The 27,059-nt window shown below is 39.9% G+C and overlaps 2 protein-coding genes across 2 annotated transcripts; both read left to right on the top strand.

Moving 5' to 3' along the window:
* Positions 1–9,805: 9,805 nt before the first annotated feature.
* krt18a.1 (keratin 18a, tandem duplicate 1) lies at positions 9,806–15,423 on the top strand. The gene is made up of 7 exons (XM_006785262.3): positions 9,806–10,357; positions 12,501–12,583; positions 13,050–13,206; positions 13,874–14,038; positions 14,202–14,327; positions 14,526–14,746; positions 14,832–15,423. Exons 1-7 carry the CDS (start codon positions 9,923–9,925, stop codon positions 14,953–14,955), a joined length of 1,311 nt encoding a protein of 436 aa, XP_006785325.1. The 5' UTR covers positions 9,806–9,922; the 3' UTR covers positions 14,956–15,423.
* A 2,289-nt stretch (positions 15,424–17,712) lies between these two features.
* On the top strand, positions 17,713–21,428 carry LOC102775599 (keratin, type I cytoskeletal 18-like). The gene is made up of 7 exons (XM_006785261.3): positions 17,713–18,177; positions 19,358–19,440; positions 19,523–19,679; positions 19,850–20,014; positions 20,121–20,246; positions 20,657–20,880; positions 21,182–21,428. The coding sequence occupies exons 1-7, from the start codon at positions 17,761–17,763 to the stop codon at positions 21,312–21,314; spliced, it is 1,305 nt and encodes a 434-aa protein (XP_006785324.2). The 5' UTR covers positions 17,713–17,760; the 3' UTR covers positions 21,315–21,428.
* Positions 21,429–27,059: the final 5,631 nt, after the last annotated feature.

Genomic DNA, 27,059 nt, shown 5'->3' on the forward strand with positions numbered 1-27,059 from the left:
CTTCCCAAAGGAAAAAGTAGTATAGCTTATTAAGGTATATTAGACTTAACAGTTACTATATACAGTAATGGACTTCTATATATTTTACATCAGATTAAAACTTTGGGTGTAAGAGTCAGATAATTATTTATTAAAAGCTAGATATTTTAAATGAGAACAAGAAAGAAAAGTATGTCTTTGTGCCCCCTTTTCCCTGTTCATGCCCTATCGGCCCCCCTGGCTAAACTTTGCTAGATCCGCCCCTGCACAGTTACCAGCCGTCAGCTGTAGAAAAAGATCCTGGTGTAGAAAGTAATATTAAATAAATTCTAACAACAGCTTATCAAGCTTAAACGTGCTGCTGTTGTTCAGCTGCTGGTTTCCTCTTTCTGGTGAGAGGTGAGACAGAAAAGCCGATCAGCTGATCATTAAGCAGTTTCACGATTGAAGTAGCAGCAGGAGAGAGAGAGAGAGAGAAAGAGAGGCAGTCACTCCATATATCTGTTGTTAAGCTTAAGGTGGGAATGCTTTACAAACATTCAGAGATGAACTTACACACTTGCTTTACTTCTCTCTGGGAAAACTTCCTCGGAGATGAAATGCTGGTTTGCTAGCAAGGCTACAAATACACACAGCGGCTCTATCACATGATGCATACTGCTGCAACGTGCTACGGTTATGAGCCGAGTTACGCCGTGTAGCAAGCTTTGTGAGGTGCTTTTTTGATATTTAATGGATCGGATTACATTTTTTATTTCTCGCCGATATCCGATCCAGTAATTTGGGTCAGTATCGGACCGATACCGATACGTAATATCGGATCGGTCCATCTCTAGACAAAGCAAGGTTAGCTTAACCTCACCAGCTTACTCTATCCCAGGGAATGGAAGACTGAAAAAGGCATTAGCTGATGGAAAAGAGAATAAAAGTTGTTGAGGAGTTTATTGTGTGTTATTTTTCTAGTTTTTGGATAGAGGAAGGTTAGCTTAACATTGCTACCTTATTTTATCATGAAGACTGAAAGCCTGAAAAGGCTGCTACCTTATATAAAATAATACTAATAAGTTGAGGTATAGCGATAAGCAAGACAGCAAACAAGACAAATAATGAGAAATAGAGCCCAGTAGGACTGTTATCTTTCGGACACTGATAAAGCTGCTAGCAGACAAAACCAAGGTTAAACTCAACTATTGCAGTTCAATGCAATACTAAGCTAAATCTCTTTATGTTTAATGTACATATAAGAGAGATGTGTTGATCTCGTGTCGTCATTGCCTTTATCTACACCTAGTTACTGTAGCTGGCAATTTGACTTTGAATAGTCGGACCAAATGTAGTTATGTATGAACCCCTCAGACATTTATCTATGATTGTAATTTTTGTTGCTTTGAGCCATAAAACCTATTTTACATAATACTTCCCCTTCATTTGTTTGTGATATGTTCTTGAGTTATATAATTTCATAACACACTTCCTGAAAAAGTATCCTTGTTTGTCATTTGAGTCATAAGAGTCGTAATTCTTAGTTCTTAATTTAATTATAGTTCTGCTGTCACAGCACAGCCCAGGGATGGATAGAGAGGAGACCACATATGAATTGCAACCAAAAATAAGTTTATTTTACAGAGCGAAAGCGAAAACCAACATAAACAAACCAAGCATGGCAAAACCAAACAAGCTGGGGACCAAGAGAAAATGATGGGGTAGTACAGCTTTGCATCAGGGGAGTTAGACCTGATCAGATGAATGCTTCCACCACAAACCCCTTAGCAATGAAAAGCACTGAAAAAACATTATTTACAGTTAAATCTGGAGTTCTATACTAAGTCACCAAGTAACCTTTTTAGCTTTATAACATCAGCTGGTTGCAAAACTGTACATGCAGTGTAACAGAAAAAGTCTTTCCTGACACACAAACCTCACAAATGTCTGAGGTTCATCCAGCGTGAACATCCATAACCATGCAAGCAGGTATATCAAGTATAACAGATTGGATAAGGACTCAATTAAGATTATAATATACACTCACTGCCATTTTATTAGGTACACCTTAATAGTATTGAATTGGACAAGGTGTTGGGAACATTCCTCAGAGATTTTGGTCAATATTAACATGATAGTATCACATAGTTGCTGCAGATTTGTTGGTTTCCATGATGTGACTCTCTTTCCCCAGCACACACCAACTGTGGAGCTGAATACAGTGAGCTCACTATCATTTTCAGTAAATGAGTATAAGTTTATAGTTTATTTGAGCTTTGCAACATGGCACGTAATTCTACGTGCCATGTTGCAATGTTGCCATGTCCATGAATACCTATCTTATAGTGTACCCATCTGAAGATGGGTACACTATAGTCATAAAAGGATAGACATGGTCACCAACAATATTAGATAGGCTGTAGCATTTACATGATGGTCAGTTAGTACTGAGGAGCCCAAAGTGTGCCCACATCATTTCATTACCAGCAGCAGCCTGAACTGCTGATATAAGGCAGAATGGATCCATGCGTTCCTGTTGTATACACCAAACTCTGACCCTTCCATTCAAATGTTGAAGCAGAAAGTGGGACTCATCAGACTAGGCAACATTTTTTTCAGTCTTTTATTGCCCAGTTTTGATAAGCCAATGTGAGTTGTACTCTCCTCAAACTCGAATGGGACTCAGCATGGTTTTCTGCTGCTGTAGGCCATCTGCCACATATTGTATGTTCAGACATGCTCCTCTGCATACCTTGACTGTAACCGCAACTTTGTAGTGTGCCTGATAAAGCAGTCGGTGAGTACATATATATATATATATATATATATATATATATATATATATATATAGAGAGAGAGAGAGAGAGAGAGAGAGAGATACATATATATATAAACAAATAAGTAGGAAAGAACTGTGTGCATCAAGACTCAAATTCATGACTGCTTGACACTTCATAGGAAAATAAAGATATAAATTTATGTTTAAAGGATCACCATAAAAAGAAAGTATGCATGCCTTGATGTCATTGAAACTCCCATGCAACCCGTGGTAATGACCAATACTGCTATTACATGTCTGTCTCTCCTTTTGGATAGTTTTGGCTCCAATTCTGAATCAAGCCTGTACCAAACCTGGCAGGCAACTAACCTCAAACTAGATAACAAAGTCACAGAGGCTTTATCTAAAGTTCAATTTAGCCAAAACAACAAAGTTCTAGACGGGGTGTGCCCATTAAGGTAAAATATCTGAAAACACGGCAAAGCACTGAATGAATACCTATCTTATTTAATACACCCGCACTGTCACGGCAGGGTTGCATCCACACAGACTTCACCGGGTCAGATAACCAGAGAGACTAAACCATACCTTCATCAGTTCAACAAAAGCAATAAGGACATATAGGAAGGGAGGGAGAGTGATAAAGAACTGCTCGAATCCTGTTTTTTTCTTTTTTTGCCCAGTTTATCCTTTGTTATTTCCAGTTCTCCGCTCTGACAACCACATACCAAATCTCTGTCCTGATCTAAACCAGACCATTGACCCCTGACCTCACTTTTTGTCTGTGGATCTGTTCACTCCTTCTCTCTGGTAAACCTGGAGCCTTTCAGTAAAGACAACACCCTTATTTAACCTGTGACACCCATGTGTTAAATTAGCTTTCCAGCTGTCAGACTTGACTCACATTCTACTTCACAAAAACACTCAATCCCTCTCTTTTTGTTTGCATCTCCCTCTAACATATTCTCTCTTCAGTTCATTTCATATTAAACACATACAAAATTCTTCTGTCTTATCTTGGCCATCTGCAGACTTCCCCGCCTCCATACAGACTCTAACAATTACATCTAGAGCTTCTTGGAATCAAGCAAAGTCATTCCTTTAATCATGAGCAAGTCCTCAAAAACACCCTCTTCCATTGTGTCTGCTCTTGTCATTTTCACGACATGGGAACAATGGCAAAGACATTTCCCGACATCTGATCTTGTGCGATTAGTGCTTTAGTGGTGTCTGAGTCAACCTCTCCACCTGGTAGGCATGTTGCACACACCTGTAAATTGTCTACACACAAGTGCTTACCATGTGAGTCATTATGAGCTTCTTAACAGCTCACTCACACTAGAGTAAAAATATCACAGCAACCTCCGTGCGACAAAGAAAATCTGTGGTTTCCTGGTGATTGCATCCATATTTTTTTTGCATTGAAATAGTTATAGTAACAACTTTTGGTCACAAAGTCATTCTACGGCAGGAAACTTGTCTCCAAACCACTGTGGTCTGACTCAGACTGACTGCAATCACTCTCAGACAGATTGGGGAAGGTTTTTTTCAATGCTTTTCCTATGTAAGTGCTTTCTTTCTAACATTTATACGCCAATCGATGCATCAGAGAGCAACTAGGGGTTAGTATCTTGCCCAAGGACATTTGGCGTGCAGACTAGAGCAGACAGGATTGAACCACCAATTTTCTGATCAGTAGGTGACCTTCTCTATATCCTGAGCTCCAGCCACCCCAAGCAGGTATCTATGTAATTTTGCAGCTAAATCACCATCAGCAACTTTCACTGTTTATGAAGGAAGTTCAGTTTCACATCTATGAGGTTTTGGCTGAACCTCATAGATGTGAGGAGTAAATTTTAAGCAGTAAATTTCTGTCTAATGTTAATTTGTGTGTATCACCACAGTTAGTCACCATGTTATCACAAACAGATTACATGTACTTGCCAGTTTGACTCCATTCAATAGCAAACTTATCACAGACTGATGCCAGGCTGAATCCGTATCCCTTCTTATTGACGCGCCAAAGTCACTGAAGACTGAAACCACTGTGGTCAGTGTGACTGTACTGTTATGCTTCTGTGTTATGCTTCATCTTGCCACAAGCTGTTTTTAGGTATTCTCTGTGATTCTCTGCTCATTCATGTTATTTGCATATTCAGGAATGACTGCCAAGTAGAAGTACACCATGAGGGTCATAAGAAGCTTTTAATGGTGTGGGTTAGGGGTTAACAATGTTATCTAACAGCAAGGGAGTCCTTGTTTTCAAACCTGGGAGCTTTGTGTTGCTTGCATGTCCTCTCTGTCACTGAACAAAGACCACTCTAGGTTAATTATTGCTATATTTACCCAGAGACACTACTAAAAGAAATGCTTGTATCTCACTTTCTGGTTATAAAATTCTATAATTGTTGGGCTTTTTTGCCCCCTAATTAGTTTTCTGAAGTGGTCACAACATGGGCTCTCCCTTGCTCGTTACTGCAGTGAGAGTTAATCTGTGAGACATCGTGAATGAAGGTCCTTGTGTCAGTAGTTTTAATGGGAGTTCCACAGAAATTCCTCAGTGATGGTTTGTCCTCCTAATGAATAAGGTGCTGAGTGATAAAGTGCAGCAGAGGTCAGATGTTTGACAAGTCCTTGGCCCGGCCTGTACATTAGACCTCTCGGCGGTCTTCCTTTGCTTCTGTCAGGCCTGCTCTGATTTAGCACTTTCCGTGGGTGTTCTGGACCCTGAGGCCAGAACAGGGAAATTATGGTCCAGCAGAACAAAATCCCTACAGTCCCTCTGATCTGCTCAAGCCAGCCAAGCTCATTTTTACCCCAGTGAAGTTTCAACTCAACATCAGATGATCATGAGTCAAACTCAAACAAACAACAACAAACACAACCCTTGTGACCAAAGAGAGTGCCGTCCAAACAGAAAAGCGATGACCTTTCAGGTCACTTTCACACTGCCAGATTAAATGCCATATATGAGCATGCACATGTGACACTTTTCCCATCTACATACAGTATTTAACAAGAGTGAGAGCAGAGCCATTGCAGAACATTGATCATAAGGCAGGTATGACTAGCTTATGAATTCCCAGACTCCATCACAGTCAACTGCATTATTACACAAGGATGATAAGGGTGTTGAAGTAGCGTAAACAGAGGCTGAGCATTGCTCAACCCATTTCCAGTTAACTTTTCTAAAAAAGTGTCACGCTTTCCTGAGCATTTTAGGATGGAAACAAACAAGTCTGAACAATAATTTGCTTTGACTTTAAATCCTGATAAGGATTTCTTGCTGTACATAATAGTTCATATTGAATGGAAAACATAGTTGTAAACACAGCTATGAAAATGATCAAAGTGTATGCACGAAAAGGGAGAGGAGGTGATTGCACTAGTTTATGCCCAGTCTATGCAATTTTAAAAAAGTTTCACTTATTTTTTAAATCCTAGATATGTACAGATATATTTACATGAACTCTGAAGTGCCCTTTGAAGTTTGTCAGGTTAGCGTGCAAGTGGGAGGGGAACTTGCGTGATGACTATCAGGTCAGTAATGGGCAAAGATTCTTGGCACTGGGCCAGGACCTCTGAGGTTTCGCCCTAACTGGCATCAGCCAAACATTGTGACCAAGGATAAGGGTTCAACATCAAACAGCTGGATGGGCACTTTCCCGTTCATATTTCACAATCATCAGTGAGGTAAACCAATGATGTCATAATGTGATTTTGATTTGTTGTGCAATAGATATCAGACCCAGAAATCAGACTAGTATTATCTGTGCCTTCCCCTTATCATAATACGGGTGGTTTTCCTAACACCATGACAATGTTTATTTTACGTGAAATCGATGCTTTATTGTGAGCAAAGAGTAACATTTAGATCCTGCAAGAAAAAAAGAAAAACACCTGAAGTAGAGGTGTGGTGCCATTTGTTCAAGTCGTGGAGTGTGTCCATGTGATGGAGTTAGTTCACAAAGATTTCAGGTTTATATTGTGTAAAAGTTTGAAATTAAATTAATTCACATTTTATAAAACCATACTGATTCTTTTTTAGCCTCCTTTCATTTTTCTACATTGACACACTGTTTTCACAAAACTAACACTACAATCCTGCAGCAGCTTTTTGAGGCCATTAGCGGTTTGCTAATTCATTACCAAATCTGGCCTTAGATATCTTCATGGCAGCTTTTACTACTCAATTTCTGCTTAGACATTTCTTGCATGAAACGGTCTACTCTTAAAGTGACAAGTGCATTTCAATTGATTAAGCTTACTGTAATTATTTTATATGCTCCCTTAGAAAAAAAGTGATGAAGAGTGGCTCCTGATCTGCTAGCGCTACATCTAAATTAAAGATGTTTATGGATCATCAAGATTTGTGAAACAACAGGGAGGTCGCACATTTTCAATATTTAAACTGTTCTTTTAATTTTCTGAGGTTAGCTAAGGTGTTAGGTACCACTGTCATGTCAGGATGTTAAGATGCTGGAATGATGACTTTTTAGCTTAGCAACTAGCTTGAAAGACAGAGAGAGTGTTAACAAGCTAGCATGATTTTTTTATTTCACGCTTAGAAACTTACTGACCTAGTTAAAGCCCAATTTATTTCTAAATGGTCATTGTTGTATAAAAAGCAAAAAAAAGCATGTTTTTGGATATTCAAATATTTAGTGAGCACAAATATCAGCAGCTGATAAATGTAATAATGGTCCTCTGTTGATCTCTACAAGACTTCCCTTCCAAAAAACGTGTTTTCACATTTGTTTATATACATTTTAAGCAAATAAGAAATATGTTAAGTGGTGATATTCTAAAGTGTTAATTTCCATATTATTTCATGTTCAGTAGAGCTAGTTTTTTCCACTACTTCCAGTGTCAGTGCTATGCTAACCTGACACGAGCTTCATACTTACACTGAACTACTCGTTTAAGAAAGGATTTACAAAAAGGCTACGAAATCACATTTTTATACTGGAAAGAGCTGCAGCTGAGGCTAATTTTCACCAACTGGTGAAATTCTAAAATGTTCATATTCTGTCTCCGTTCTCAAGTTTAGCTAATTTTGTCCTGTGCTGTACTTGCGTTATGTGTTCAAAATAAAACGCAAAACCCACGTTGTTGTTGTTGTTGTTGTTGTGTCAGGCTTAAGGTAACCCCTGTTATTCACCTTACAAATAATGTACACATACTATGGTCAGCTATTATCCTCAAACCTTAATCTTTGTTTTTTCTGCTGGGTGTGGCAGCCATTAGATTCAGACAAAGCACAATCATTCTCCACCACTACAAGACAAACAAAACCGTGGGAAAAAACAAAACAAAAAACAGTCATCCATAAAATGATCCTAGCTGGTTTTGTATATTTACTAATTACTAATTTCAGAAGAAATAAAATTTCTCAAATCTATTTGTAGATCAGAAACATGTTTTTTGTCTACTCTCTTTTCTCTTGCTTGATTTGTATCTGTTCTTCAGTTTCTACTGACTGCCCTCAAAATATCTCAGAGACTTACAGGTAAGCTTAAATACATATTTGTGAAGGAGCTTCTTATGAAGCCACTTTATTGCAATGCTTACGAGGAATCTATTTGTTTACCGGCTCATCAGCAGAGCAAGAGTATTTTTGATTTTGTCAGGAGCCCTTTATCCTTTAATATCCTGCTGCATTATTTCTTCCTAAAAAAAAAAAAACAAACAGAAAAATGTGGAGCAACAATAATACTGAACAACAAAACCTTAAGCAGGATCTTTATCTGGGAACAAGTTGATGATGATACAGACGACTGTGCGTAGGAAGATAACTTTACGTATGAAACTGATTAATTGTTCTGCAAAACAGAAATCTGACAGTGACGCATATTATAGAACGCATATCTGTACAGTTTATGTAAAACTGTGAAGAAAACAAAGAAAAGAAAAGATGTTATTCCTTGTTTTAAGACCACCAAGTAGAGGAATGTGTCTGGAATGTTCTTGTGTTAAAAAGCTGCAGGGGGGCCCCTGAAGCATGTTTACTGGTGTAGAAAAGTCATTATTCTTACATATCTACTAACCAGACTGCGGAATTGTTCCTTTGTTTGACCATATCCTTTATGGGAGGGGGGCAATCAGGCACACATCCGGCTAAGCAGGACAGATAACATGCTGTAGTACACATAACATCTGGAGCTAACACCTTGAAAACTTTTTTCTCATTTAACTGATGGTTTTTATTCAGGTTTAAACACCAAAGATCATGGGTTGTGTTTGTGGTATGTTAGATTTGAAAATGTACTTTCACATCAAACCAACAGACACCTAGAATGGTATAAAAATACCTTTAACAATAATTAGCTGGATCCCAAATAATGCTTTTATAAAATACTATGATTGCAGATGTTTATTGAGAGTTTTGTTTATGGTAAATCAGTAAGAGTGCTGACAAACACAAAAGATTACATTTTTAAACGACAGCTAATGCAGAAGTGTAGGTGTGAAATGTAGGTGTGAAATGACCTGATCTCATCAGCTGCGATGACTAGAGCAGTGATGACATCATTTGAGCATGTGATCACTCACTGAATTTGTGGGTCACTTTTGGGTGTGTCACTCCTATAGGGTGGGGATTATGATGAGTCTAACGTGGAGCCAAAAGGGGGTATAGCTGTTTATGTAACTCAGTACTGTTGATCCTATGACTGTTGGAACCATTGTTAATAAACATTGAGTGCCCAGGCCTAATATTATTTTAGGCATTCCTTAACTGTCAGTGTGGGTTTTATTCTCTTTAAAGGTTTTGTTAGTAAAATTAACAAGCAGAACTAATCTTAGACTTTACTGTTGTGTCAGTAAAGTCCAAAATTAAGGCCACTCTAGTCTCATATATGGAAAAAAAGGTTTTATAATTCTACCAAATATCAAGTTAATGAATACCACAGAGTCAAGATTTACTAACTTAGGGAGCCTTCAAGGACAAAGGCAGGTTCTGAGCAGTAAGTATGGCTGAGGCCAGTGGAAAAAAAGGGAGGTGACACAGGCTAGGAGGAGTGGTCAGAGGGGCGGACCTGAGGGCCCACAAGGTTTATATAGTTTAAAACTTTCCCTCTCCTCCTGCCTTGTGTCTGTGAGCTCCAATTTCTGCCTGCCCAGGCTGTGCCTCTGTCTCTCTTACTGACAGTCTCTCTCACTGAGTCTCACACTATAGCGACAATGCAAACCTCCAGACATAGTACATACTCTGTGCGCTCCTCCTCTAGTAGCAGGGCTCCTGCTATGTCCATCACTCGCACCTCTGCTCCGGTCTACAAATCCAGCAGCATTCATGGTGGGGCCGGTGGGACCAAAATCAGCGTCTCCTCCAGCTACCGCAGTGGGCTGGGATCCAGCATGGCAGCTTGCTCTGGAGCAGGAGGCTTCTCCAGCAGCATCCAGGTGAGCGGGAACAGCGCCGACATCATGGGCAACGAGAAGTTTGCCATGCAGAACCTGAATGACCGCCTGGCCAGTTACCTGGAGACGGTGAGGAACCTGGAGCAGGCCAACCTCAAGCTGGAGATTAAGATCAAGGAGGCCCTGGAGAAGAGTGGACCCGACTTCAGAGACTACAGCAAGTACCAGACCATCCTGGACGACCTGCGGAGGAAGGTGAGGAGGGAAATGGGGTTGGGAGGGATGACGAGGGTAGACAGGGGAATGTGACCGTTTATGTGTTAATAAAAAAAGAACGAAAGATGAAAGAAGATGAACATGAAAAGCAGAATGAGATGTGCTGTGATAAACATTTTAAGATGTTGTGAGTGTACCTGATTGGTTATATATTTTTGACTAAATATAACCCCATTAGATCTCAGGGTCTCGTATAGTTTGTAGAATCCTAACAGAGTGGATTCCTGCTAGTGCTTGGCATAGCGCCACTGCTGCTTTGAGCTGGGGGCTGAGGGTTGGACCGGAAACAGTATGGAGGAGGAATGCTGGATCATCAGGGGTCACAGACACAGGAAACCAGAGAGAGAATCCTGCGACTACTTAAACCCCATACTTCCCATCCTTAACTACCCTTTCCCTCCTTGTTTAGTCTTCTTAAATTGACAGTGTGACTTTAACAATTTTACTCTGCGTTCATCCAACAGAAAGTGAGAGATAAAAGGGAAACTTATTAGACACAGAAGGATCTATCAGCATTTTATAAGTGACTGGATGTTAACTCATGCTTAAATGACAAATGCTATGAAGTCAGTTCAGCTGTAATTTCCACACAGTTTCAAGATTTCAAAGTAAAGGTACTACTCATGCAGCAAAAACATGTTAATCATTTATTCCAGATTTCGTTGTATTGAGTGCCACAGAAAAAAACAGCAGGATCCCTGAAGCACAAAATCCTGACATTCTACATTCAAAACTGCTATTTGAGAGCATTAAGTCAGACTTGCCACATGGAACATTCTGGACTTTCGACTGTAGCATAGCGTATCTCTGCATCTTATCACTGTGGGGAAACATATTTGTAGTCTAATCTTTGTAATAGGATACTAGCATCAAGGTCGGAAAATTTCTTTTTTGAATAAGCAGCTTTTCCCCCAATCCTTTACTTCTCAAAACATTACATAAGATCAAACGCTGTCTGGAATTGGGTTTTGTTTGCTCTACTAACAACCGAGGACCTCAGCTTAGCCAAACAGATAAAGGTCGAACACGCCTAATATTTCACCTGGAATGATGCAAAGAAATCACCCATAACCTCAAAAAAAACCCCGAAAAATTCTCACAGAGATTTAACAGGGTCTAAAAATAAATTTAGTTCTGACATGAAAAGTCAACTACCCTCGATATCACAGACTTGCATGTGAAGTGAACAAACTCACACACAAACACACCGGCACAGCCATAGTCACCACCATCCTCATGCAAATTGTCTGCCGACAAGATCCTGTTTCTTAGCACCAACAGCCCGGCAGCCACTGATTGGCGCATTCTGCATACCTCCCTTACCATCCATCCCAGCCTTTATCTGTCATATCTGTCAGCTAGAACAAATATTCCAACCATTTTAGTTTTTGAAGCAGCTGCCACTATTCACGTTTACACACACAGATAGTGGCACTTATCCTCTAACAGTAAACCCCAATAAACTTTTATAGTTTTCTATGAAAACTTAAAACTAAACAGCACACATAGCATGAGTAGAAAATTATTTTTATCTATATATAACATCAGGCTAGTTTTAAACTACGCTTTTTGAGTTTGATTGAGCAAAGATGTTTGTTTGCTAATAGCATAGCGATAGCCAGCAGCTGGTTGACTTAGCCAAGCAGCACTGAAAAACGCAAAATAAAAAAAGAATACCTAGCCTAGTCATTAAGTTGGTATAATAATATTTTTTTCCCTTTACATGAAGTCTTACCAAAGCTAAAAGGCTCTGAGGTACAGCTGTTTTCAGGCTTTATGCTAGGCTAACTGGCTGTTAGCCATAGCTTAGCATTTAGCAAACAAATGTAATTCTAGTCTTCAGCTTCTCATCTAACTTTTCAAAGTACAATATATGATAATATTAAATATAATATTCAAATTTTTATACACTACCAGTTCAAACTACAGGTAACTTCAGGTGATTCTAATAGTAAGAAAAATATATTCTTAAGCAATATTACAAAACTACAATAATAAAATATATACAATAGTCATTGTCTCTCTTTGTTGATTCTTTTGTAATTGCTCGCTCTACTGTTAGCTGCCTCATATTTCAGCTTTGCAGTTGAAATAACGTTTTTCTTTTGTTATCCGATTCTAGGTGTTTGATGCCACTATCGACAATGCTCGTCTGGTTCTCAACATCGACAATGCTCGCCTGGCAGCTGATGACTTCCGAGTGAAGTAAGACCCGCCTGCTTTACCGCTGACATTGTAAAACACTGAAATAGACAACTGCTGGCACACCCTCTTTTAGTGCAGGATGGGTTGTAGGACGAATCTAGTGTGAAGATCTAAAGGAGGAGTCAGTCATCAGTCATGTAGTCGTAAATCGTCACCTTTGAATCACAACTGCTGGAGTTGTGTCATAAATTATGTGTAGTTGCAAACAGAGCTGACCATAAAGTTAACAGTATTATACGCTGACCAAATAATGATGTACACTGACATTTTCTAAACATACACAGTTCACACAAACACATAAATAATCATGAGCAACTCAAGACAAAGTACGGCAACTCTCTAAATGAGTGTAGCAAAATATTTAACAAAAATTTACAGGTAGACTAAGTTCATTAAGCCTCTGTGAATGTGAGCAGCTGCGCCAAACTCTGACGTTATCCTGACTGCTTTGCCCTGTCCTGTTTAGATATGAGTCTGAGCTGGCCATCCGCCAGTCTGTGGAGGCCGACATTGTTGGTCTGAGGAAAGTCATCGATGATACCAACTTGACCCGCATGAACCTGGAGAGTGAGATCGAAGCACTGAAGGAGGAGCTCATCCACCTCAAAAAAAACCATGAAAATGTGAGTTTGATTACTTTAACTTATTTCAAAAACAAAATTTCAAATATAAAACATTTAATTCAGGTCTATAGACTATATTTGTGCTGCTTTCAACATAGTCGAACTCAGAAAGATGCATAATTATATACATATTATTTGCAGATCTATTCATCTCATTAATCCTTCTCATTGCTACCATATGTGCTTAAGTTCCACATGCAGTGAAAGCCACGACTACATCCTACACCTCCTTGAGTGGGATGTTGTGGAAAACAGTCTTTAGAAAACTTTGCTGGGAAGGCAGAGGTTGCTTAAGAAATCTGAAATATCTGCATGTGAGTTCTGTGGGAAGCCTCATCGTAAAAATGGTTCCCAGCCACAATTGGCAACAGAGAAAGCTCCAAAGATTTCAAATGACTATGATTTGAGTGCATAAGCCAAAACACAACCATTTGTTTACTGAGGGAAATATTAAATTAAGTGTTAAGGGACTCAGGCACAGACCTGTATATTTGCCTGACCGAAGCGTGTGATTATGGTTGGATAGAGGCTAAGGGTCATCGCTGGGTCATGACTCAGTTCAAGCAGTAGAATGAAAAAGAATTAAGAAGTATTCTATAGACCTGAAAGTAGTTAGGTGAGGTAAACAATAAGAGTGACTTTCTATTGACTTTCTTTTTTTCTTTAGGACGTTATCGAGCTTCGTAACCAGATCGCCCAGTCTGGAGTCCACGTGGATGTCGACGCTCCTAAAGGCCAGGATCTGGCTCAGATCATGGCAGAAATCAGGGCCAAGTATGAGAAGATGGCAAAGAAGAACCAGGAAGAACTGAAAGCATGGCATGAATCTCAGGTAAACCACCATTAATTCAAGTAATCATGAGGCGACATTTGTTGTGATTTGGCGCTATATAAATAAAATTGAATTGAATTGAATTGAATTAGCAAAAACAAATCAAGTTAAAAAATTTTAAATAAATAAACTCTTGACTAACTTGTCTCTTAACCTCAATCAGATAACAGAAGTGCAGACACAGGTGACCCAGAACACAGAGGCCCTGAAGGGTGCCCAGACAGAGGTGCACGAACTGCGCAGACAGATACAAACGCTGGATATTGAACTGGAATCACAGAAGAGTCTGGTGAGCAGTCTGCCCCTCATTTACCTCTAAACACGCTTATCTGAACTCTCCACATTGCCCAACTCAGCACTCTCACTTCAAGTCTCTCGGGTGTATTCTGTTGACACAAGCGTTGCACTCCGGTGATTTGTCTCTATGGAGCTGTCATCACTAATCTGAGTCTACTGTAAAAATGTAACCCCTTCTTGTCGCTTACAGAAAGCCTCTCTGGAGGGCACGCTAAGGGACACGGAGCTCCGTTACAACATGGAGATAGAGTCTTTAAACACCATCATCCTGGGCCTGGAGGCAGAGCTCACACAGCTGCGAAGCAAAATCCAGTTGCAGACACAGGATTACGAGGCCCTGCTCAACACAAAGATGAAGCTGGAGGCTGAGATCGCAACATACCGACGGCTGCTGGACGGTGGAGACTTCAAGTGCGTAGGATAGTTTTCCTATCATTTAGAAGTCTAAAAGTAGAAACTACCTGGAAGTTAACTGAGTATTAATGTTTTTACTTAGGCTCCAGGATGCTCTGGAAGAGCAGAAAACAACAGTGACCAAGACCAAAAAAGTGATGACCGTCACAAAGACGCTGGTGGACGGCAAGGTGGTGTCCTCCAGCACAGAGACCAAGAACCTCTGAATGCAAGGAGCAAGCAGCTGATTCTCTCACCTGTCACTGTCACAGCATTATAACACTAGCATACAACTGGTCAAATTTTACCTCTTTGCTTCTTAGTGATAGAGCACTAACAACAATAAGACCCTTCAGCCGTCTCTACCAATAGTTTTACTTCCTGGGTATACAGCTCTCCCACAGGCTGCTAAAAAAACTGGATCAAAAGAAAACAAAATCATTTTTTATTTATTTCATCATGAGTTATTTATGTGTTTGTGTGTCGACATGCAGATGTTTACAAAAGTTTAAAATTGGAGAACTTTTTCAAAAAAACAAAAAGATTCAAGACGTTATTTCAAAGTCATAAAATTCTCAGAATAAATGAAATTATTTTTATATTTCATCATCTTTTTTGTTTTCTTTCTGTCCAGTTATGTCTGCCTGCTTTGCTGTTATGTTCAGACATTTCAATAAAGTCCATCTGAAATTATACTTGCTATCACGGCGTCTCGTTCATTCAGAAATCGCTTGAGATACAGATTTGTTTAGTCTGCTGAGCAGACAAGTAAACAGGAATCCCAAACCCCTGTTCCCATTAACACACACTGAAGCAGCTTAAAATATTAATAACATAAAAAGGGGGATGGGAATAGGAGATAAGAATAACATAACAACATTGTTCGCATAATTGAGCTCCAGGTTCTTCCAAAGCGTTCACTGAACCCCTCAGCTGAATTGTACTGACAGACTTTTACAACATTTACCATTTGAAGTTATACAGTTTGGACTGTTTAGAGTATTTAGGGTTTAACACTTCACGGGCAATAAATTACTGAGATAATTCCTACTTTTACAACTTAGTGTCTGACTTTTCTTGTGATATAATTATAGATATTGTGTGTGAGTGCACCACAACTTTCCCTCTCTGTCACGGTTTGTACCTTTTATGAATCACGAAAGTAAGAAAATCCCCACACCTGTGAAAGTTGGTGCCAGTACTTACGTTCTGAAACCAACCCATTGTAGTAGCCCTTGTTCTAGGTCTAAGCATCTACTGCTTCAGATGAGCGTCTGGTCTTTTTAATGTACCAATTTTTGATTTTTCCATGAACAGTTGGTGTAGCCCACCCACAATTTTGTTGTACATGTACAATGACAATAAAAGGCTATTCTATTTTCTGATTATTATAAAAACACTTTCAGAAAAATGTACAACATAAAGTTGTGAAAAATTGTGTTAGGAGAGTAAGGATTAGAGATGCTGCGATTCTCAAGAAGAGGATGGACCAAGATTAAAATGAGAAAAGTACAGAGAAGAAATGAACCATTCACGATCCAACACACGTCAAATCATATGAAATCCTATGTTTAAAAAGAAATTTCTGTAATTCCTAAACAATTCATGAAATATTTAAATCCTTTGAATTAAAGCTGAAAGTCTGCACCTCGATCTTATCTTGGTTGTTTGATTTAAAATCCACTTTGGAGGTTTAAAAAACATTGTCAGGTCACCGAAACACTAAACGACCTAACTGTAAATGTGAAATAAGTTGCTAACTTAATGCCAACTGCTAACTTAACCAAGCCTTTAAAATTTTTCATGCATGTGTGAAAATGGAAACTCACTTCTCAGTTTATTTCTATCTCTTCCTCTGTGCTCATATACAGCTCTGTTAGATTAAACTGCATAGTTAGCAATTAGCATTAAGGCTTATGGATATTGCTATGGCAATCACTTTGCAGGGTTAAAAACTCTAATAACCTATTAATAGCCAACGCTATGAACAAATAACCCTGCATAGTAAAACCAACCAGTTTTGATTGATTATTTATACTTGACACAGTAAACATATTGTCTGCCTTGCAAATTTGGAAGGCTTACATTATTATTAATAGTCTTACTAGTAGTATTTTAAATTCTGTGCAGTGTTTTAGCTTGTGCCTTATCAAATCCGCCTGTTCTTCCTACATTTCCTGGATTATTTTTCTTTGGCGCATAATGAAGCATGCCACAGCCAACACAAGCTAATATATTCGTACCAGTCATGTTTGAAAAACTGATATCCTCAACTTCAAGTGCGTAGGTTGTGCGTGCGCGTTTGTTTTGTAGTCATGGTGACGCCTGCTGTAGTGAGATCTACCACATGGTTTCAAGTGCTTGGGCCAGGTGTTTTTCTGCCAATAAAATAAGATAGTGTTAGTAAAACAGCATCGCAGCCATTCAAGAAAAAAAAATTAAGCTTTCAATTTTCAGATTAGGTGTGATCTGACCCATCCAGAAGGGCTCATGTTCCTTTACCAGTATACTCCCCTCTCCCACAGTGTTTTTCATGCTCAATTTGTAAGTACACTATACATGTTTGTAATACATGTATCTTTTGGGGGGTGGGTGTTAGGTGCAATCCAAGGGTGTGTAACAAATATATATTTCTATTTATTTATAGTACTGCAGGGCGCATCTATAGTAAAGAGAACATTTTTAAACAGATTTGTTCCCCCATCTCAAAAAAATAAATAAATAAATAAATAGAACATGTCCAGCCTCACTGTGTCCACTGAGAGTCATATCAGGTTATCAGTTTATTTCCACACTATCAAAATGAAAATGTCAGTACACTTTTTACCTGTGAAGTGAGTGGGTAGAGGACAAAGTCTAAGCAAGAAGGTCAAAGGTAACAATTTAATATAGATAGGAGAGGAGTTTCAGGAAGAAATATTGCTTTTCAGAGTTGTATATAAGGCCTCAGACTCCACCTTCATACTCCACTCTGCTGCCACTCTCCTCAGTGCCATTTCTCACTCTGATTGATCAGCACACTTCCTTTACCAATGGAGCTTAGACGCCAGTCTTCTCAAAATTATGATTTAAGTTCACTTGGAGGTCCCAGATCCCTACGGATGGAAACCTCCTACGCCCACAGTGTGACTGGAGGGGCAGGTGGCCGTGGAACCAAGATTTCCAGTACCAGCTATGGTTCGCGTGTTGGCAGCGGTTTTGGCGGAGGATACGACTACCAGTCCTTGTCCTCTGGATCCACTTCTGGAGTCATGGGCATTGGAAACGAGAAGCATGCCATGCAGCGCCTGAATGACCGCCTGGCGAACTATCTGGAGACGGTGAGGAATCTGGAGAAGGCCAATGCAGTGCTGGAGGTCAAGATCAGAGAGGCCACTGAGAATAGAGGCCCCTTGGAAGGGAGGGACTACAGCAAGTACTACACTATCATCGAAGGCCTCAGGGCCCAGGTGAGCCAATGAAACATTTAATCTAGATGATAGTCTAGGCATCTAAGGCAGCGGTCCCCAACCTTTTTTGCGCCACGGACCGGTTTATGCCCAAAAATATTTTCACGGACCGGCCTTTAAGGTGTCGCAGATAAATACAACAAAATTAAAACTAGTACCAGTACCGAAAAAAAGAAGATTATTTTATAACACACGTGAAAAGACCAAAGAAAACCGAGTTAACGATAAAAACGATAACAAAATAACGCTGAAAACCAATAAAAACACTGAAAACCATACATTTCCCAACTAAGCCTCAGCTCTCGCGGCCCGGTACCAAACGACTCACGGACTGGTACCGGTCGGAGGCCCGGGGGTTGGGGACCGCTGTGCTACGTGATTGCTAGCGACACAGCTATGTTAGCATATTATAAACAGTGAAGCTGGAGGATGAACGCCAACTTTTTTCCACTCGATAAAAGTTAACGTGAAGGTTCCCGGTGGTTAGGGACAAATGCAATCGCATGGCATGGACCAAACTTCATTCAGGAGAACAACAGAGACAATCCATCCTCAACACGAGGTTAGTTATTAATATACTGCTGCATGGGCTGGGCTTTAGTTACATTGTAAGGTTTTAAAATCTGAGCTTTAAAATGATTAGCGGTAATAAAAACCGAGAGAGGCCGACAGTGATTACCGACTGTTTTTAGGGGCTTGTTGAGATGAAATATAACAAGAAACAAAGCATTAAAACATGTTAAAACACAACAGCCTTATTAAACACAGAGTACTTTGGGCCTGGAATCAGGTTTCATCAGGTCATCACTTAAAGACCGGATTGGTTTAGGTAGCTATGGTATACTAGTTCTCACAAATGATTCTTAAGTTGTAGTTTTCTTGCATTTCAGTTTTTTCAGAATGTTAAACGAACCCAGAACTACAACAACTACAACTCTTTTCTTGTAAATCCCACATACTATTGTTCAATCGAGTCACTGTTAACACATAAAGTTTATTATTATAGTGTCCTAGATATCACTTGAATACCTGATTTCACAACATTTATTACCTGTGGGCTCCTATCGCTAAGCAGTATCAACCATTTGCAACTCATCAAATTGAAAGTCACAGTTTGCTTTCCACCAGAACGATCTCTTCATACAGTTATGTCACCAAAAATACCATTACTGTTTTTTAGATTCTTGACATGACCAGGGCAAATGCCCAGTATGCTATCAGTCTTGACAACGCAAGTCTGGCTTCAGATGACTTACGAACCAAGTGAGTGTCAAGATTTTTGTGCAAAATGAAGGTAATCGCTTCACCAGCATGAGCAGATCTAGCATTCACTCCATCTCCATAGGTATGAGTATGAGTTGTCCATGAGGCAGACAGTGGAGGCTGATGTTTCAAGACTGAGGAAGATCCTGGATGACACCAATGTTACTCGCTTGCACCTGGAGAGTGAAATCGAGTCCCTCCAGGAGGAGTTGATCAGCCTGAAGAAGAACCATGAGAGAGTATGCAATCATTATAAAGTTCAGCAGAGCAGTTCAAAGAGAAAAATCTGATAACCCCAATACAGTACAGTGCACATTTAAAACAAATTTTTCCTTAACCACTTAGCACAGGAAAATCCTAATAACCAAATGTTCAGGAAATCACTCCCTGACTATTTCCTCCCGAACAGGAAGTTGATGAATTGCGAGTTCAAATCGCACAGGCTGGGGTCCATGTGGATGTTGATGCACCAAAAGGACAGGACCTGGCCAGAATCATGGAGGAAATAAGAGCAAAGTATGAGAAGATAGCGCTACAGAACCAGCAGGAGCTTGAAGCGTGGCATAACTCCCAGGTACAGCTAAACTAGGCTGGTGAAAAACATCTTCTTTTTTTTTTTTTACTTGACTGTGAGTTGAACAGTATTAGTAAATTCTTTATGTATATAATCTTCTATTAAGATAACAGAGGTGGAGGTCAAAGTCACAGAGAGCTCAACAGCCCTGAAGGAGGCCGCAGGTGTAATGACTGAAACTAGGAGGCGGCATCAGGCACTGGAAATTGAGCTCCAGTCTGCACATAGTCTGGTAAGTCTTGGTTACGTCACTAGTTTCCAGTTCTGGGTTGAGATTTGACCCTTCCCTTACTATAAATACTCATCATTAGGTCTTCTCATAGATTGAGCCTGGTTCACACCTGGCAATTCCAGAGTATGACAGGCATTACAGCCAAGAAAAAAATTAAGTTGATCCTAGCTCTGTTCAAAAACAATAAATTTCACCAATCAGCACATCGAAAATTCACTAATTGCATTTTTTCACAGGTTGTCAGAAGTGCTGGTACATAATTTTATATGCAAGTCTTTATTTCTAGGCTAAACCATGAAGCTAACTCTAGCTTTGTGTTCCTGTTTAACACATATCAATTGCCCAGACTAACCTAATGCAAGATAGCCACAAAATGTTTACAATGGTGCTTTTCCTTAATCTCTTCACAGAAAGCGTCCCTGGAGGCTGCCCTTCATGACATTGAGAGGCGTTACAATTTAGAGCTGGAAAAATACAATGAGATAATCCTGAGTCTGCAGGAGGAACTGGCACACATCCGCAGCAGCATCCAGCAAAACACGAATGAGTACGAGGCCCTCCTCAACATCAAGGTGAAGCTGGAGGCTGAGATTGCAGAGTACAGAAGGCTGCTGGATGGTGAAGGAGACTTAAAGTGAGTATTAAGGTGAAGCAGCAGAAAGTATGGATGCAACATACGCTCACTGAGACAGAAGCCTTCTTCATCTCGGGGGTGCATTTGCAAATTTGATTTAAAGCAGCCTCATGCAAACATGGAGCAGCAATGATATGGAAAGCAGATGCCACTGACCTGTGTCTATGTAATCCTATTACCATCATTTAAATTTCAACTGCTCAATTTCATCATGTCAAAGAAAAGATCACTCAAAGGTGGAAAATATATTTCTGTTCTGTCTCCGTATGACTAACCTTTTTATATTTCTTCATTTTACCAGCCTTGAAGATGCAGTTGACCTAAAGAAAATCCAAGTGGTGACGGTCACTCAGACTGTGGTGGACGGCAAAGTGGTGTCAGAGAGCAAGGAGAGCAAGGAGATCGGATCCACTGAAAATCTGGCATTTAGTTAAAAAACAACTGAAAGAAAAACAACTATGAAAAAAATAAAATGGCAACATTTTATTTTGATTGCTTTCAGTCAATGTCTTCAGCTTTTCTTTTAAGGGCAAAATAAGCATATCAACCATTGTTTTGACTGATATTCATAGAAACCCATTGATTAAACTGATAAGACTTATGTATTATTTCATTATTCTATTAAATTATTAGTTCAGAGGAGCCAGTGTAGCTCAGCGGGTGGGCAGATGACAGTATGCCACATGGCTGGAGTACAGCAGCCTAGCTTTTTGTTGCATGTTTGCTGCTTGCTTGTCTTTACTGCTCCATTGTCAAATAAAGGCAAAAATGCCCCAAAATAATCTTTAAAAAACAAATTAATAGTTCAACAGTTTAGAGAATATGTCTACTGCTTCTTTGTCAAGAGATATAATGCCTTTATCCATGTGTTAAAGGAAGCTATAACAAACTTTCAGCTTAGGTTAGCATAAAAAAAACAGCCTGACTAAGCACCAGCACCTCCATATTTCACTAGGTTGACATGTTAAATCATTTACACATACATTAAACCAAAACCTTCGACTCAAATTTCAGATTAACAGGAGGTCATGTGCTGGACTACTTTTTTCCTGGGAGGAGTGACCTCTCTAAATCTCTATGGGCCTGTGCTAATGTAGCTTTATAGTAAAATATTGGTTTTAAAATATACTGACAAGCAATATTTACAATTGTGAAATTTCAAAATATATGTTCAACATACATTTGGGGGAAAAAAAAAAGGTTCACTGCCATTCACATACACCAATGGCTGTCTGGCATCCCGCCATCAACTTCCCACACATCAGAGTCTGCAGGAAATTCTTTCAGCTTCTGAGAAATTCACTTTGTGACCTGCAGTTCTTTAACCTTGTCCAGTTATAGGCAGAAGGCAGCCATTCCCATGCCATGTCCAAGCAGCTCAGTGAAGTCCTCTGTCCCAGTTTATTTACATTCGCATCAGTCTAATTCCTGAAGCTGCTGTGGTACAAACTGTTCTCGTCTGGAATCAGCTGATTCACTGCATCAGTTTATGTTAACGACTTCTGGTGCGTTGCCGATAGAAATGTGAGTTGCAAAAGATTTTATAATTGGTTGGGAATGTTTTTGAACTGCTGTGGTTCATTACACACAAATCACAAATCAGTGCCCCGTTCATCATCGCAATGTCACGTTTTTGCACTGCAGCATTCCACAGACGGCACCATTAATCTTCCTGCCAGATTTATATCCAGATTGCTTTCTCAACTGCAGCTGTCAACAAGACAGAATCTTCAGATTTGTGCTAGTTGCCAGTCCCCCGAAGCTGTTGTGGTGCAAAGTGTGTGTGGCAGCATGGCTGCTGTGAGAAGCTCCTTGTGCCAGTCTTACCAACTGTTGTAAAAGTGTCCTCTCGGACAGTCTGAGCCTTTGTTGGAGGGCCTGCTAACCTCTGCAGCCAGGCAATTCATGGCCTAGCTGAAAGAAGTTTAGTAGACAAACCACAGAGCGCTAAGGAATTCCAGAAAACCCATAGAAAATTAGGGGATGGGAAGAGTGGGAGAAATGCACCAGACCTGCACCTCCTGTTTTCTAGCCTGCAATCCTTCAGTAGGACCCCACGATAGCAGCAGAAAAATACACCAACAGTTCCCTTTAATGAATCATGTTCACTAAAAAAAAGAAAGACCTTGGACAGAAAAATACTATTTTCACTTTGCAAACTTTGAATTCAAATCACAAAAGCATTCATTTCATTCATTCACACTGACACTGAGAGTCGTGGGAAAGGCCTTGAAGTTCAGGGTGCTGAGGCGGCACCAAGTTATCTTGTGATATTCTAACATAAATCTACAAAGTGTGTTAGTCTTGCAACTGCCAGACCCCACTGCAGAATTAACAGCCAAAACTGAAGTGGTCAGAGAAAAATATATCAGGAAACATCGGAGGGGAAAAACAACCCTTTTTGGCCCAACACCGGCTTACACACAGTATTTTAACACAGATACAAAAAGGGTGCACATGTCAGGCACAAAGCACGTGAGCAAATTCATATGAAAGTAAGGAAAGTCTTTCATCTACAAAGTTAGTCAGGATCTGTTCAGCCATGTGCAAATACTTAATTATGTATTGTGACTGCTGCATCTTATCTAATATGTATATTTTACTCAGCACAGAAGCCAAAAGTACCCTTTTTCAACAAAGGTAGGACTGTGAAACTGCTGCTTGATTATAATGTTAAACTATGTGGTGGACGCTCACAATATGCCAAAGCGTTACTTTGGTGTATGCAGGGTAAAATAGTGCAGATGCAACTTGGTGCTCAGAGGTTTAGGTGATAAACTTCCTCCCGAGGGGCACTGATGTCCAATGTGTTCAAAAAGTCTGTGAGGACATTTAGTGAGTGATAGGCAATGTCTGATAGCTCATTTAGAAAAATGGGACTCCAGTCTATATAGGTGGTGACACTAGGATGTTGCAAACACAGAAAAATGTGATTAAGCTGTACATGTTTGAGGCAGACACTGTGTTGCAGTCACATTGCATCATACACAGTGTAGAAATTTATGAACTCCTGCTTCTCCTTCAAGTTTTTCAAATGAACAAAAAAAGGACTTGAAAAGGTTATCAGCAGCTATTAAGAGTTAAGATAAACAGTTTATGCTGGCACGCAGGACTTCATTCAGAACTTACACCAGGCTGTATGAGTCACTTACAACAGGTCAGCAAAAAGTTCAGCCTCTTCTCTTTTTTCGCAGTACAACAGTTAGCAGGATTAACATGGACAGGGTATAAATCAGCTCCTGCTTTTACACACAAACACACATTCTTGGTGTTTCTCTCTACCCTGCACATCTGTGGGGTGTGCCGAGTGTGAGTCAGCCAGTCATCCACTGCTCCCAGTTTGCTGAGCCTCCTCCCACTGGGAGCTAAAGATGGGGGAGAAATGAGGGACCGTGGTGGAAAAAGGGAAAGGGTGTGTCTGAGTGAGCCTGTGCAGAGGGAAAAAAATGGAAGACCTGAAAACAGTAGGACTACAGTAATGGATCGTCCATGCAAGATCCAGAGAGCAGATTGGCCACAGGATAATCAAACTTCCTCTAATCCTCCAAACCACGGTCAGTAAGCAGATTAGGTAATAAGCTAAGATCATTTTAATTTCTGTCTTTCTACTCTTGCGAACTGCCTGTGTGCAAATGTATTTTGCGAGATCGAGGCCAAGTTCTACAGAGAGGTGACAGAAAAGACTAGCCAGGGGAGTGTGGGATTGTGGGAAAAGAAAAGCGATTATGAGGAATAAGGAGTGGAGGTTAAAATGAGTGATAGGTAAAAAGTGAGAAAAGAGGAGTGTGGGAGAGCTGAGGCTAAGGGGGAGGCGCAAAGGGCAGGTTAAGTAAGAACAAAACTGGGAGGTAAGCCAAGATCCAAGCTCCATTTACTCTCCCCCACTTTCATTTTCCAGTCCTCATTGTGGGGGGAGTGGACTCAAGCTGGAAACCCAAGGCTCGCCTCCCAAACTGGAGAGCAGAATTGGCTGAACTTGTTTAGTGACTCATTTGTCTGGTTTCCATGGAAACAAACCAAAAGAACTTGGTGACCAGAAAGTTGGAAGCTGTACACCCAAAGGAGTAAGATGATTGCCGCCTATCCGCTGCTAAAAATACAGCGGTGAGTCTCTCTGGTGGGGATGAATCCAGCCTGAAGCAGCTCCTCCAGAGAAACGCTATATAGCTGAGTTCATCAAGTTTTTTTTCACTCAGTTCTTGTTATCTGAGGTTCCATTAACCTCGGCATTCCTTAAATGAGTAACCAACTCACATTCCAGAGGAAAGGGTAAATGATTGCGGGCCGTCGCTGTTCTGAGATTAAAGTTAGTATTGTTTCAAAGAGGATAAACTAAAATACATTTGGCTCTTGTATTGCCAGAGTGTATCTGGAGGAAAATGAGACAAGAGAACTTTGAATGAAGTCTGTGAAAACAGACATTTTTCCCTCAACAAAAATCAGTGATAAGCAAACAGCAAGTCACAAGTTAAAGGTGTAAATATACCATGTGAATTTTTAAGCAGCCCTCGGTGGTGAGCGGGAGCTATAAAAGGGTCTCACTGTGGCCACAGACCCAGCTCCACCCAAACTTTTCACTCCAACCTCGCTCACACACCCTCCCTGCCGCAACCTCCATGGTGGCCCGTAGTTTTATAGTATGAGTGACAGAACGTACCATTCTACATTTTCACCAGAGACATGAATAAACGCCTCACCGAGAAGTTACACAAACTATTGTATCCTGTTCCAACCACTCACTGGTTAGACACACATGAATATGACATTTCAGGGCCAAGAAATAAGACTTATCTCCTTGCGGTGGTTGATATGAGTAACTTTTTGTTCTGCCAAAACACACACACTAGCTAAGAGTTTGAGTTTTTCTTTCACCCTGCTGCACAGACCAGAAATGGCCTACTAAAGGTTCCAGTACGTTCCTGATAATCACCAACCACTAGTTACAATGTTATTGTTAGTATTCAATTATTAACAGAAAGGTAATAAAAAAAGCAGTAGAGTTCTCTGAGTGCTTTGTGGGGTTTTCTGTTTCTTTGTTTCTTTGTTTGATGTCATGTGAAAGGACAAATTACTTAATTTCTTTATTTCTTTCACTGTCTGAGCCCAGTGAAACCTGACGGCAAATAAACTGTATTTCCACCATGGGAAAAGGAAGTAGCTCAAATCGGCTTGAGGCCACTGTTGTTGTGATTTGGCGCTGTATAAATAAAACGGAATTGAATTTGATACCAAACCATGACTTATTTTATATGTATGCATATCTCCTAGTAGCTTTCCATCTTTTTGCTAGCAAATGTCATGGCACTGCTGTGTGGCAAGCTGGAAGCAGGGCTCACAAGATTGGACTCAAAAAACAGAAAGATTTAACAAAATATAATGAAAGAGCAGAACAGGTGCGAATTGGCTACACGTGACCAGATAGCCAGCAGCACACACAACATGAGGCTATGAGGGAGGACGTGATGAGTAACAGAAGCACGCCGGGTGTTTAAATACTCAGGGAAGACTAGAGGGCTGAGAGGACACACCTGGGGAACACGGAGAGCTCAGACAGACAAGGCTGATTAGGACACAGAGAAGAATATCGGACAATACTGGACAATCAAACAAGACACTAAGAACCATAGATAGCAAACTCAGAAGCACTAGGAAACAAGATACTCAAGAACATGAACAGAAGCTATTTAAGTCCAGAAAAAACTCAAAATACTGGGTCAAAGACCCAATTTATGATTTAGCTACATCTGTGTATATGTTATCTAAAAGTCATAAACAAAAAGTGCTTGTTGGTCCAGGATTGTCAGAAAAAGCTGCGGGGATGTAAGCGTAAATACTAAAGTGAGCTTTTTAGCTTTATGTTGTCCCTAAATTATTTCGCCAATACATTTACTCAGATTTTTTGTTTGTTTGTTTTGTTTTTAGAAATATAAGCCTCGAGTCATTTCCCTGATAAATCAGTGAATATATCACTTATATCAGTGAATTATAAATCCATCTAATAAAAGCACAAATAAATGAATTGTACAACCTACCAAGACCACATGCAATCTCTGAGTTAGACAATTATAAACAAATACACAGACTTCACTTTAAAATGACAGAAAAAGTAAATTAAACATGATAGTGTCTCTATATATTTATGAAATACAGGGAATAAAATATGCATTTTTATATTGTTC

Source organism: Neolamprologus brichardi, chromosome 20 (genome assembly GCF_056152115.1).
Source record: "Neolamprologus brichardi isolate AB-2024 chromosome 20, ASM5615211v1, whole genome shotgun sequence".
In the NCBI taxonomy this organism is placed as follows: domain Eukaryota; kingdom Metazoa; phylum Chordata; class Actinopteri; order Cichliformes; family Cichlidae; genus Neolamprologus; species Neolamprologus brichardi.